Source organism: Ctenopharyngodon idella, chromosome 5 (assembly GCF_019924925.1).
Source record: "Ctenopharyngodon idella isolate HZGC_01 chromosome 5, HZGC01, whole genome shotgun sequence".
Lineage (NCBI taxonomy): Eukaryota > Metazoa > Chordata > Actinopteri > Cypriniformes > Xenocyprididae > Ctenopharyngodon > Ctenopharyngodon idella.
Window position 1 is genome coordinate 44,358,475 of NC_067224.1, and position 15,139 is coordinate 44,373,613.

Sequence of the window (15,139 nt, forward strand, 5' to 3'; positions counted from 1 at the left end):
TGTGCATTTCAATTGATGTTATACATTCATTATTTCTGAATTGGCTTCTAATTGTCCAACTATGTAATTGGCATGATACATTTTTACTTGACAAATAAAATGTTATATTTGATTTACTCTGGATTCTTCTGAAATCATTATGACTAGTAGATTATTGGAGTCCGTTATTTCCATAAATCTGCGTCAGGACAGGTCCAACTAGAGAGCCCCATGAAAGGAGCATGTTAGCACATCATGGGACTTTTGAGTTTGTCTGTTGTTGAATTAGCAAGTTGCAGTATCGTGACTAAGAAAACTGTTTTTTTGTATGAACAAGCATGTGGCGGTTTGACTCAAATGCATTAGTAAACTCTGCACCCTCTGACTAAGAATCATAAACTGCCGAATTTATGTCCGTGAGAACGCAGTCGGCCGATGCGAATTCTCTGAGCGTTGATGGGTCCGTAATGAACGAATAATTGAAAATATGGGATACCCAGAATAATCAAATATCTAAATTAATACATAACAAATGATTAATTTCTAATTGGAAACACAACCTAAGAGTAATAATCATTTGAAATTGGAGTCAGATTAAATGAGTGAAATTAAGTGAACTTCACAGGGGCGCTGAAAAGACATACACGCCTTTGACATAGACATACATACCTTCGCCCAGGCCGTCGGATTCCGTTTTTGGGCTGATGGGGGGTTTCCTACAATTTCCACCTCTGTACGATTTCGGCGCTCCAATACTCTTAAAATAACACCCAGACGTACAAATTCAATGGAGAATTCGGCCGTTCAACAAAAAAAAACTCGCATTGGGCTACTTTTGACAGGCCATTGGGCTACGGCTACTTTTGGTCTTTTTAAAGTGAAATTAGGGGAATAATTTGTTAAATTTATATACAATTTAAATATATAATTAAAACACAGAACAGTTTAAGGTACAGTGCACAGCATAAATGAGTACATCCCCTCTGAACAAATACAAAAGATGTATTTTCTTTATGATCACTAATACAATTCATGGAAAGATGGTAAAACTAAAATGTATTAAACATATACATAACAAAAACTGAGAAATATATGTCATTAATAGCCATAAAATAAGTAAATTAGCCAATTTTGTTTAAATGAAGGATTGCAGAAATGAGTACACCCTAGATTTAATTCAACAAATGTATAATATTCTAGCACTTAGTATGCCCTCCATAATTTTGAATATACTGCTCTGACCCTTCTTGGCCGGAGTGTACAAGTTCATGACAAATTGTCACATCTTTCCTGTTTAACTCCTGGATGATGAGCTCCTTAAATGCCCTGATCTTTAATGGGGAGTGTTGCTCAACTCGTCTCTACAGAATCCCCCACAGGCACTCCAGAGTGTTAAGATTGAGTGCCATACATGTCCACAGAAGGTTTTTCACCTTGGGACAATGCATATCCTCATTGTCATGTTGAAAAAACTGCCCAACAATGCAGGGAATGAGGAAAGGGTAACATCTTCTGTTTCAAGTTCGTGTATTAAATTACACAGTGGTGTGGGAATTCATGACAGCATTGATAAAGCACAACTCCCTCACACCTTCAGCACTCATATATCCCTATATAAGAGCTTTACTACCACTGAACTTTACTGTGGGAACCAGGCACTTCTCACTGTACTCCTCCTCTAGCAACACCAGAACATTTTTGGATGCTGTTAGATCCAAAATGATTGATTTGGTCTCATGAGACCAGAGTATTGATTCCCAGAATCTATATTTTGTAAATATGGGCTTTGGAAATGGCTAACTGACTTTATTGTGCTTTGGCTACAGTAGGTAGATCCAGTGAGAACAACAACCATGCATGTCATTTCTGCAGGCTGCATCTTACTCTGTGAGATAAACAGTCACTCTTTTCATAGCTTTTGCTAGATTCGAGACACTCGCTTGGTATTTCTCCTGCTCTTTGTCTAGGAAAAAAATCCCTCATCACTAAATGAAAGCTTAAAATGAATGCCTGATTATTTCAGGTGCCTTGTCACAAGCCCATTGTTTTTGAATTTCTGTGTTAATTTTGTGATATTTTCACACTTTAATTGTCAAAAAATGACTTCTCTTTAAATGTTTTGGTTCAACATTCTTACCTGTTGATCAAACATTGCCTTAAACTTACACCAGAAAATTTTTATTTTGTTTTATTTAGTAACTTTTAGGAAGGTGTACTCATTTTGACATCTTGATAAGAAAATCTTATTTTCCTGAATAATTTTGACATGCTTCTTTGGTAATTGATTAAGCAGACTTGCTGGAACATAATATCTCTAAAGAACCCTAACATGTCTTCTAAGTAATTGAGTAATTGCTGACTTTCAGAAGTTTCAGAGTGGGTGTACTCATTTATGCTGTGCAATGTAACTCTGGATTCCATCCACTTTGGGTTTGACCCACTGTTAATTGTTTCAAGTGTGAAAAGCCCTTATGATACCTGAGAAAATTTTAAATGTTCATCAAGCTTGATGCAATTACGACACGCAGTGACAGACACAAACACTTGTTGTTCAGTAAATCAGTAAATTCAGCAGATTTAAGAAGTTTAGTGACAATTTGGGTTTTGTTTAGATAAATTACAATTTGTGGTTATTGTCCTCATGTAAATTAAATTTCATGATAATAGTTAATAGAATAATAATAGAATTATTACAATAGTTTGTAATAATTCTCAATGGCACACTATGGCCACAGACTCACAGACAGGGCTTGGCCTAAGCCAGGATTAGTTATTCAATTATAAGCCATTTAAGTAACTTTTATAATCTTTCACCAGAAAAAAACATTACTGGTATTAGGGATGCACCAATACCATTTTTTAAGGACCGAGTACGAGTACCGATACTTTTTTCTGGTACTAGCCGATACCGATGCCTATACATTTATTAATTTCTTTTTCTTTTTTTTCTTTTTTGGTAATGTGGCAGTTTTCCAAGCACAACACAGTGAGACTAATGAATGTAGGACTGCTTCTTTATTATTATTCCAATGAAAAAAGTAATAATTTTTATGTGCTTGTCACAAACTTAAAGCACAAATTTCACAATGTCCAATAACCTTCAAAGGGCATAATTATTAAAGTCATAATAAAAAAATAATAATAATAAAAAAATCAAAGCTTTTTTAACCTGCCTTTCAAAAATTGCTAAACAAATATTACAGAACAAATGTTTATAACATAACACTGTAAACACAACCTAGTGACCAGATTTCTCATGGTGGAATACAGGACGACTGGGCAATATGACCATGATATGAGAAATTTTATTTCATGATATATATATACACATTCATTTAACATCTTTTGTTGTTTTATTAACATTAATGACAGACAAATATTTAATTAGGCTACTCTCCCTTTAAGACCGAATCCATGTATGTAATATACTGACACATATCCTGTTTTCACCCACCTGTTTGTGTCCACTTAAGCCATAACCAACTGTATTGACAGAGATACTCCACACGATCGACATTTTGACAGCTATTTGTGCATTTGACCATGCAGGCGAAAGGAGAACTGATCGCGCACTGTCTGAGCGAACTGGGATTGCGCGCGAGAAAGAGAGCGCTTCTGGTCTGTCATTCAGCGCAGTTTGCATGCAGTTCGCAATATGGGTTGTCATCATTAATACTGAAGTATTTCCACACCCCTGAGGCTGACATTGTTTCTGTTGCTGCCGCCGGTGTCTCTGTGCGTGGAAAATTCTGTCAGTTACGTCACGTGAGGTATCAGTCTTTGGCATCGGGAGTATTTTTACGAGTACGAGTACATGAGCTTAGTATTGGTATACTGGTTTGGTATACATTATTTTTCACCTGGGGACAATGCATATCCTCATTGTCATGTTGAAAAAACTGCCCAACAATGCAGGGAATTAAATTAATAAAACAAAATTTTTATTTTGTTTTATTTAGTAACTTTTAGGAAGGTGTACTCATTTTGACACCTTGATAAGAAAATCTTATTTTCCTGAATAATTTTGACATGCTTCTTTGGTAATTGATTAAGCAGACTTGCTGGAACATAATATCTCTAAAGAACCCTAACATGTCTTCTAAGTAATTGAGTAATTGCTGACTTTCAGAAGTTTCAGAGTGGGTGTACTCATTTATGCTGTGCAATGTAACTCTGGATTCCATCCACTTTGGGTTTGACCCACTGTTAATTGTTTCAAGTGTGAAAAGCCCTTATGATACCTGAGAAAATTTTAAACGTTCATCAAGCTTGATGCAATTACGACACGCAGTGACAGACACAAACACTTGTTGTTCAGTAAATCAGTAAATTCAGCAGATTTAAGAAGTTTAGTGACAATTTGGGTTTTGTTTAGATAAATTACAATTTGTGGTTATTGTCCTCATGTAAATTAAATTTCATGATAATAGTTAATAGAATAATAATAGAATTATTACAATAGTTTGTAATAATTCTCAATGGCACACTATGGCCACAGACTCACAGACAGGGCTTGGCCTAAGCCAGGATTAGTTATTCAATTATAAGCCATTTAAGTAACTTTTATAATCTTTCACCAGAAAAAAACATTACTGGTATTAGGGATGCACCAATACCATTTTTTAAGGACCGAGTACAAGTACCGATACTTTTTTCTGGTACTAGCCGATACCGATGCCTATACATTTATTAATTTCTTTTTCTTTTTTTTCTTTTTTGGTAATGTGGCAGTTTTCCAAGCACAACACAGTGAGACTAATGAATGTAGGACTGCTTCTTTATTATTATTCCAATGAAAAAAGTAATAATTTTTATGTGCTTGTCACAAACTTAAAGCACAAATTTCACAATGTCCAATAACCTTCAAAGGGCATAATTATTAAAGTCATAATAAAAAAATAATAATAATAAAAAAATCAAATCTTTTTTAACCTGCCTTTCAAAAATTGCTAAACAAATATTACAGAACAAATGTTTATAACATAACACTGTAAACACAACCTAGTGACCAGATTTCTCATGGTGGAATACAGGACGACTGGGCAATATGACCATGATATGAGAAATTTTATTTCATGATATATATATACACATTCATTTAACATCTTTTGTTGTTTTATTAACATTAATGACAGACAAATATTTAATTAGGCTACTCTCCCTTTAAGACCGAATCCATGTATGTAATATACTGACACATACCCTGTTTTCACCCACCTGTTTGTGTCCACTTAAGCCATAACCAACTGTATTGACAGAGATACTCCACACGATCGACATTTTGACAGCTATTTGTGCATTTGATCATTCAGGTGAAAGGAGAACTGATCGCGCACTGTCTGAGCGAACTGAGATTGCGCGCGAGAAAGAGAGCGCTTCTGGTCTGTCATTCAGCGCAATTTGCATTCAGTTCGCAATGTGGGTTGTCATCATTAATACTGAAGTATTTCCACACCCCTGAGGCTGACATTGTTTCTGTTGCTGCCGCCGGTGTCTCTGTGCGTGGAAAATTCTGTCATTTACGTCACGTGAGGTATCAGTCTTTGGCATCGGGAGTATTTTTATGAGTACGAGTACATGAGCTTGGTATCGGTATACTGGTATCGGTATCGGTGCATCCCTAACTGGTATGCATCTTGAGACAAAACAATGGCTCTGACATATTTTAAGATATGTCAGTACAAGTTACTTTCAGTTAAAACAGCTCAAACATGCATTTCGTCTAGGACTAGCTTAAGCCTTGTCTGTGAAACCGGGGTAAAATAAACTCACCAGTCGCTTTATTAGGTACACCTTACTAGTACCGTGTTGGACCTGCTTTTGCCTTCTGAACTGCTTTAATTCCTCATGGCACAGATTCAACAAGGTGCTGGAAACATTCCTCAGAGATCTTGGTCCATATTGTCATGATAGCATCACGCAGTTGCTGCAGATTTGTCGGCTGCACATCCATTATGTGAATTTCCCGTTCCAGCACATCCCAAAGCTGCTCTATTGGATTGAGATCTGATGACTGTGGAGGACATTTGAGTCTAGTGAACTCATTGTCATGTCCAAGAAACCAGTTTGAGATGATTTGAGCTTTGTGACATCCTGCTGGAAGTAGCCATCAGAAGATGAGTACACTGTGGTCATAAAGGGATGCACACGGTCAGCAACAATACAACAATAGGCTGTGGCATTTAAACGATGCTGAGTTGGTACTTAGAGGCCCAAAGTGTGCCGAGAAAATCTCCGTCACACCATCACACCACCAGCAGCCTGAAACCGCTGATACAAGGCAGGATGGATCCACGCTTTCATGCTTTTTACATCAAATTCTGACCCTACCATCTGAATGTTGCAGCAGAAATCGAGACTCATCAGACCAGACAACATTTTTCCAATCTTCTATTGTCAGTTTGCTGTTCTCAGCTGACAGGAGCGGCACCGGTGTTTCTTCTGCTGCTGTAGCCTGTCTGCTGTTGTGCTTTTAGAGATGCTCTTCTTCAGATCTCAGTTGTATCAAGTCTGGCCATTCTCCTCTGACATCAACGAGGCATTTACGCCAACAGACCTGCCGCTCAGTGGATATTTACTCTTTTTTTTGACCATTCTCTGTAAACCCTAGAGATGGTTGTGTAAAAATCCCAGAAGATCAGCAGTTTCTGAAATACTCAGATCAGACTATCTGGCACCAACAACCATGCCATGTTCAAAGTCACTTAAAGGGTTAGTTCACCCAAAAATAAAAATTTCTCTCATTTATCGTCACTTCATAAAATATTATAACATTTTAACAATGTCTTTACTACCTTTCTGGACCTTGACAGTGGTAATTAAATTGCTGTCTATGGAGGAGTCAGAGAGCTCTCGGATTTCATCAAAAATATCTTAATTTGTGTTCCGAAGTTGAAGGTCTTACGGGTGTGGAACGACATGAGGGTGAGTAATTATTAATGACAGAATTTTCATTTTTGGGTGAACTAACCCTTTAAATCACCTTTCTTCCCCATTCTGATGCTCAGTTTGAACTTCAGAAGATCGTCTTGACCATGTCTACATGTATAATGCATTGAGTTTTTCCATGTGATTGGCTAAATAGATATTTGCATTAATGAGCAGTTGAATAGGTATACCTAATAAAGTGGCCAGTCAGTGTATATAAAGTTGTTTGGCAAGTTTATTGTGTTACTCTCTCTAAAGGAGGCCTGTGCCAAACTTTTTATATGTAGCCATGAGACAATGAAGGCTTTTTTATTGGAAAATAATGCCATGGTCATTCAGAGTTTTGTTGATTTTAAGGAGACATTCAGTAAAGTAACCTAGAAATCACTCAACATCACTGACATCACATTTTCCAAAGCTCACTTTATGTACGTGACGTTTTTTAATTTTTTTTTTTAATAAATTTGCAAAGATTTCAAACAAACTTCTTTCACATTGTTGTCATTATGGGGTATTGTTTGTAGAATTTTGAGGAAAATAATGAATTTAATCCATTTTGGAATAAGGATGTAACATAACAAAATGTGGAAAAAGTGAAGCGCTGTCCGGATGCACTGTATAGTGTTAAATGATTTCACAATAGTGACTGGATCCTTTTCATTTGTCATTTAGATGGCACTACACCACAGCTGTTTTCAGTTTCAGAATTACTCTCTGCAAATGAATCCCACTTCGTTGGAGCAGTGGCTGTCATTTAGTTCCCCAGAATATGAAATCTCCCCACAGTCCTCTCCTTCCTCTCCCAGACCGTGCTGTTTCCAGTCATCTGGCTTTCCGGGATTCCAGCGTCTGTGAATAATGCCAATCCACAAATGTCACACCATTCCATCTGAATATACCACCAACAACAAATATTTAAACAGATGGAATTTTTTGTTTAATGCAAGATGCATTTACTTGACGAGCAAAAGCTTGAAGTACATTATCTTGAAGTATAGCTGCTTCCTTTCCTACTCATGATTACAATTTGCAATAATTGGAAGATGGAAAACTATGTGACCATTATCCACCTTATTTTTAACGTAAGAGTGGTGTGGTCATTTCTGGCTTGAATGTGTGAGGCTTCCGGTATCGGGTTTTACCTGTACAATCTGTTATGCTGCTTAATATTGCAAACTGGTATTTACACATCACATTATTTTAATTATCATATACCAAAAACACATTGGTTTGTAGTTCAAATAGTTTTACTGTTTACTGCACTTTGTTATTTTTCTTTTTTTTTTTTTCTGAGAACATGTAATCAAACATGTCTGGGGTATATAAAAAGAAAAAGAAGTTCTTACTTTTAGATTTTGTTTCCAAATACATTTTAAATTTTTGTATTTCCAATGTGTGAACAGCTAATAATGAAACTTAAAAACTGAGAACTTCCCCGACTTCCTAGGTTGTCTATGAAAGCCTGTAGACTGACTTTTATGTGAAGAACTCAGAAATCAAAAGGATGTGATAGTTAGACTTACTCCCGAGAGCCTCTCTTCTGTTCACTGACACATGAAACAAACAATGTTCAGGATAATGCTGAAAGCCATGCTGTACTGAAATGTAAATGTGTCATGCAAAGAAAAGGGATTAATTAAAACTATAGTCTCACATAGCCAGATCGATTTATTTACCTCATCTGTCGACATGATGCTGGTGAATCGCAGATCTGGTGCAAACCACATCGCTATGATCAGATGATTTCTTAACTGCTGTTTTCTTACTGCTGTCATTTTTGTTCTGTGTTATGACTGTGAGCACAAGCAATAAGTTGCTGGCTGCAGTTCACTTAATGGCCACCAGTGTCGCTAAAAACAAGGGTTTCTAAATTCTACATATAGCCCCTTTAATCTTAATTTCTTTTTGTTATTTTTCAAATCTTTCAAAAAACTCTGTATCTTAGGACATATATGTCAAAATAAATGACTAATGATCATCTCTACAAAAAACACAGGCATCTTCCACATTAACTGTAAAGCGCTGAACCACAAGAGACTTATTGGCTGCATCTGAAATTGCATACTTGCTTTGTGAAAACTAATGTGAAGATGATGAACAACAAGAGGAAAAATTAACATACAGTACACAAGAGTATATACAAGCAAGAGTTCATTGTTAGTCGCCAGCAGCACCGCAGCTCCAGACAAACAATGACACTCAAAACTGTACAACAACAACAACAGCAAAACCAATGTTACTCACGTATGGAGCAGAACAACTCAACCTCTGCATACGCTTTCAGGCCTTCCTGTTCTCTAACGCAGGGCTCAACACTAAGGATTTTTTCTGCTGGCCCGGTCGGGCCAGTTGCTCAAATTTTTACTTGCCCTGCCAAAATTTTCACTGGCCCCACAATAAAAAAATTAATAAAGTAAAAGAAAAGAAAATGGGCCTATAAAATAAGCCTAGTTATTGTTTATTGTTTTTGATACATGTAACCTTAATAAATAAGGTTACGACACCAGAAGCTACTAGATTAACTCACTTACATTTTAAATATTGTTTAGACAAGTAAACAGTAAGTAATAAAATAGGAACAAATAATCTAATTACAAGTAATAGCACAGATAAATACAACAGAATAAATGAATGAAATAAACTGTGCTTTTCAGGTTTCTTATGTAGTCATAAACAGGTGATTTTTGGGTACAGAAATTATAATCTAATGTATAACTATATAACTATTGATTAAACTTTATTAAAGTTAATCAGTCACGAGTAGTTACAGATGCATAAATAATGTTTTGAAATGTTGAAAATATAAAACAAAATACTGTTATTTGAAATTATTTATAAAATGAAAAGTGATAAATTAAATGTGAAATTAAACCCGCCAGGAGGTGGCAGCAAGTCCCTGTTAATGAGCGAGTCATTGAGATTTAACCGATTCATTCAAACGGCTGATTCATTCAGGAAGTGTTGCTCAGAGACACAAAACAATTTTGTGTTTGGAACTATATTCTTTGGCGAAATAGAGCGAAACAGGCGATTTGGTGTCTAAAATGTAAGTCAATGAATATAAACTGCCTGTTTATTAAACTGTACGTTGTATAAAATCAATATCACATTTGTAATCATGCTGATATTTGGAGAAAAATGGTCCTCTTTGTGTAACATTGGTTAACTATATTAAATTATATACATATAAAAGACATACCCCTGCATTTTTACCCATTATCTTGAATTCTGGGGGCATTCTAAATGCATTTTAATAGACTAAATCACGCAGTGAAATCGTACACTCTAAATAAGCACGTGCACTAGTCTAACCTACTAGACTACGTCACGTATGCGTGCACTCAATGGGTGTGTTTTTGTTTGGTTATTGTTAAGTGGTAGACATACACGATTATGCCAGATTGTTAAATCAACAATTACGATATCATAGACAATATCTAATGCACACCCCTACAGCACTGGCCCGATCGGGCAAGTGACGGTTCCGTCAACTGTCCCGAGCATCGTTCACACTGGCCCCGAGCCATCGGGCAGTCCTTATTGTCGAGCCCTGTAACGTCTCTAATATTAATATCGATTCTCATTTTTACAAACTGATATCGATTCTTAAATCCCAAGAATCGATTAGTCTAGTCTGTTTTCAGTTGATGAATGAACAGAACATGTAGCGCACCTCCCATCCAATAAATCGCAATAATCTTTGTGCTTTGTTACTTTTGATATGAAGCAAAGTCTCAGATTTCAAATGACGTCCATCTTATTATGAGATTCAAAAAATAAGTACCGTTTTGGCGCTGTTTAATGTGGCGTGACAGATCGCTTTAGCGCCTCAGTTAAAGAGATGCGGCAGCACGGAGTGCATGTGAACATCCTCTCCGCTTTAATACCAATTACAGCACGAAATAAACATGAATAAACATCTAGAAACCAGCTTTCTGATGAATATAGATATGCACCGTTACATATTCAATATAATGTTCTTCAATATGTAATGCATGTTTGAATAAATCAGCTATGACAGCCACGATTTAAATGTTTATATTTAAAAAAAAAAAAAAAAAAAACGAATTGGAGTAGAAATTTGATTATATAATTCTAAACTTTATTTATTATAAAAAAAAACATAATTGAGTGTAATTTAAGTCTTTGTATATAAATAAGTTAATTTTAACCTTCAATATTATAGTAAAGTAGTACCAACTGACTCCCATGTGTAGTTTACAGCATTAGTTGAGAGATTTTTTTCCTCTAGAAAATTTGCCATGTACTGTAACTGATATACTACATCCAAAATAATTAATATCAAATCAAAATCGTAATTGAATCACAAGCATGTGAATAGAAATAGAATCGAATTGTGAAAATTGTGTCAATACCCAGCCTAATTGTCAGTAACGGTGTTCAGCCTTACATTGTTCAAACCGGAGTCGACACTGATGGAGAGACTCAGGAAGAAGTTACAACTTTTAGACGTTTCTGAATGGTTAGTGGATAAATTTATGCACTTGCTGTGGAGTTGATTCAACTCATCCACTAGCATGTGCCGTCATGTTAATCCTTTGTGCAAATCCAGCGTTGAATTGACCCTCGTTTGTGAAGCAGTCCGGCGTAAAATGACGGCATGACAACAACACTCTACTACAACAACTCTTCCTCTTCTCTAAAGCAGCCCAACATGGCCTCAGTTTTGGGGTTTGTTTTGTTCCAAACCCGGGAAGAAGCTCATTGTAGTCTCTACTAGCCGTTTGTTGTAGTCCTTAAAAAGCTAAGAAAATATCTCCCTTTGCATTGAACTTTGAGCGTCGTAACTTTGCAGATGTTGTTTATGCTCAAACAGCAACATTACACACTAACTAAAGTTAAAAAAGTGAAATCATAATCAAGGAAATAGTTAAGGCAAAGACCAAGACACTAATCAATGGTCACTGATCTGGATATGTACATGTTCAAATATCAGTATAAGTACAGCGCTTGATAAAAAAGGATCTATGTTTAGGTTCTCACCTGTGATCTGAAGATCAGGACTGACTGAAGTTCGATTGGAACTATAAATGTTCATCCAACTCTTCAGCTCTTCAGGCTGTATACATGCATACCACTACCATTTATGTATAAATTAAATAATATAGTTTTTTTTTTTGTGTTACAGTTTCAAACTCACTTTCTAAAATGCAATTATTTGATTATATAACACATTTAGAGTATGTCGTTTAATCTACTCACGGATGACAGAGTTCATGATCATGAAAATAATCATGCAGCACAAAGATTCCAGTTTTTCTGCTACATGGACGACCTGCAGAAAACAACACACCATGAGAAATAATATTGTAATTTCTTTTATTTCTGATGCATTTTTGCATCAGCCTTTAAAGCAATACAGCCTTCCTGTTGCTCAAACAGTAGCACACGGCACTAGCAACACTAAGATCATCGGTTCAGCTCCCAGGGAAAGCAAGAACTGATGAAAATGTGTATCTTGAATGCAGTGGATAAAAGCCTCTGCCAAATGCATAAATGTGATGTGTATATGATCAGAAAAGTGTTTTATGAAACACTTCACTTCATGCCTGCATCCATTCAGTTGTTGTAGGATAAACTCCGAAGCTTATAATTTAATTAGTATCTTTACAATTAATCATTACCTTAATAACCAACACATTAAATATAGCAATATAAATATAGCGAACGCAGAGTCTCCTCGTCCCCCGTGAGTTCATCTGTGTCTGCTCCAAGCTCCAAGTCTGTCATCCATCTGCCATTCCTGCAAAAACCAAGACAAGTATCAGTTCTTCTATCTGCCAACGTATAACCTGCCATCACTTACCTGCACTCTGTGATTCATTCTGGTTGTTCAATAAACATCTGCACCTATATTCCTGTGTCGCTGTCTCCTTCTGTGTTGTAACACTGGTGAACTCAAAGGTTTTTGCAAGGGAACTAAAACACTTGGGAGCTAACACAAAGTTATTCAGGGGAATGCGAAACTTTTGCGAGAGAACGTGAAAGCATTAAATATATATTTTCCATCACCTTGTTCCTTTAAACTTTGTTCAAAATGTTGGCATCAAAAAAAAAAAAAAAAATCTGGAATCACACGGTAGTCATTAACAAACATTAGCCTCAATGTTCAGATCAATAGTTCATGTACATTCATAATATGAATGAATGAATCAAGTATAATTTGAATGTTCATTTCTTGAAGCATTATAAAATGTATAAAAAGTCTGTTAACTTTATAAATTAAAGTGATTATAAAGTGTTACCAGACATTAAATGTAATTGTACAACTAACTAAAACTCTTTCTCTAATATTCAATACAAACACTTCTTTCTGTATCAAATACAATATAGTGTCAAAGCAAACCTTTCGTTCATATTCCATGTCCATTTCCATCATGAGTACAACTTTTGCAGTTACTTGCTTCTACAGAGAATCCAAAACACCTCCTTTATTAATAATCCCATTCACAACAGCCCCTGCAATGACAGTATATGTATATTTGTGTATAATAACACAGCACTTTCAGTTCCTCATTCCAAAGAATAAGTGGCTGACCTGTTACTAGTGTACTGTAAGTTATTTTTAAATGGCTAATTAAAACTGTTTGCTCAGTGTTTTCAACATCATCTGTTTTCACAGTGGTTTGTCTGTTTGAACCTTCACCTTTTACCAGTTACCAAGAATTAGCATGGTCAAAATGTCAAAATGAACATTTTGGTGCAGAAAGACCTGTGGTTTTGATTAAAGGGGTTTATTTATTTTAAAGTGAGTGCTTTTATCTATGGAAGCTGTTTTTAAATAAATAAGCCACATAAGAAAAACATGCTTTAGTAAGTCTTAAATATGACATAAACCCGGTTTCACAGACAAGGCTAAAGCTAGTCCTAGGCTAAAATGCATGTTTGAGCTGTTTTAACTGACAGTAACTTGTACTGACATATCTTAAAATATATCAGTGCCATTGTTTTGTCTCAAGATGCATACCAGTAATGATTTTTATAAAAGCTACTTAAATGTCCTAATTGAACTAAGGCCTAATCCTGGCTTAATCTAAGCCCTGTCTGTGAAACCGGGCCAAAAAGTAATAATTAGGACATAAAATGCCAAAATTATGACATAAAAGTCATAATTATGGTTTACTTAGGCTAAGCCCTGTCTGTGTAACAGGGTCACTAAGTCATAATTATGAGATTAAAAATTTAGGATTATGAATATCTAATGTCTTTTTGTCATAATTTCTTTTTATAGGCCTATCATAATTTTAAATTAGTATGTCATAATTATGATTTACCAAAGCATTTTTTTTTCTTATGTGGCGGAAATGGGCTTCCATAGTTTTCCATACAAGAATGAGCTCAAGGTTGATGCTACTGAAGCGACTGCGCATGTCCATAGTCAAGTCAAGTGCCATTTCTCCTCATGTTTTCCTTTCACGGGTGTGTAATGTGCAAAAAACTAAATAAAAACGTCAAAACAGATCGATAGTAGGTTCATGCAGATTGTCAGTGAGGACGTTTTAATGATTTTATTAGAAATCTGATACAAATCGGAAATATTAGCTTACATTTGTCTATTTCTGGTTGCATCATCATTTTTTAATTAAATCACTGAATGAATGCTGCTGTTACCAAGACAAAAAGTTAATAATGTTGTGCTATTGTATATCGATGCTGTATGAGTTCATATTTGATGGTTGTTGATTTAAATATCGATATCAATAAGAAAAGTCGCTCTTTTTCGCTTTGCGAGCTACTCGAGTGCAGCCGTTAGCAAAGCCTCTTTTTATGCTGAAAAGATGGCACAGTTTGGTGAATTCAGATGTTTTTAAAAGTTGTAGATTTGATTTTTTTTTTAAGTGAAATTAGGGGAATAATTTATTTAGTTTATATATGTTTTAATAAATTATGCAATTAAATATATAAAAGTATAATCAATAAGAGGTTGTGTTGTATTGTCAATAGTCATCGTGGCTATAGGACATTTTTCAGGCTCAATAACTGTATTTCCAAAACAGCATGGCTTCATGTGCCTTATATTAAGCTAACTTGCTTGAGCTTCCGTTTACCACAACTGATGTGTGCGTTGATGAATGTGTATACGTGAATAAAAGCCTAAATTCAAACTGTTCTTCAGATAAAGTGATCGAGTCTCTTCAGGAAATTTAGACTAAACCGCTTGATTCATATGGATTAGTTTTACGATCTCTTTATGAAGTTTTTGAAGGGTTAA

General features: G+C 35.5%; 2 protein-coding genes and 2 long non-coding RNA genes across 7 annotated transcripts in view; 1 reads left to right on the forward strand and 3 right to left on the reverse strand.

The window, feature by feature from the left end:
- LOC127513141 (uncharacterized) overlaps positions 1-8,563 on the forward strand; it is a 25,506-nt gene extending 16,943 nt beyond the window's left edge. The window contains exon 2 of the long non-coding RNA XR_007930350.1: positions 7,579-8,563. This is a non-coding gene — a long non-coding RNA (uncharacterized LOC127513141). The remainder of the gene's footprint in view (positions 1-7,578) is intronic.
- Positions 1-11,980, reverse strand: part of asgr1c.1 (asialoglycoprotein receptor 1c, tandem duplicate 1) — a 65,228-nt gene extending 53,248 nt beyond the window's left edge. For all 3 annotated transcript variants that reach the window (XM_051894658.1, XM_051894657.1, XM_051894659.1), the window contains exon 1: positions 11,911-11,980. In XM_051894658.1, coding sequence (XP_051750618.1) covers positions 11,911-11,965 — 55 coding nt within the window. In that variant the 5' untranslated portion in view covers positions 11,966-11,980. The remainder of the gene's footprint in view (positions 1-11,910) is intronic.
- Positions 1-15,139, reverse strand: part of LOC127513103 (asialoglycoprotein receptor 1-like) — an 83,194-nt gene that overhangs the window by 34,045 nt on the left and 34,010 nt on the right. The window lies entirely within an intron of this gene.
- On the reverse strand, positions 7,124-11,903 carry LOC127513133 (uncharacterized). Its single transcript, XR_007930341.1, has 2 exons — positions 8,583-11,903; positions 7,124-7,755 (listed from the first exon to the last, which is right to left on the reverse strand). It is a non-coding gene; the product is annotated as an uncharacterized LOC127513133 (long non-coding RNA).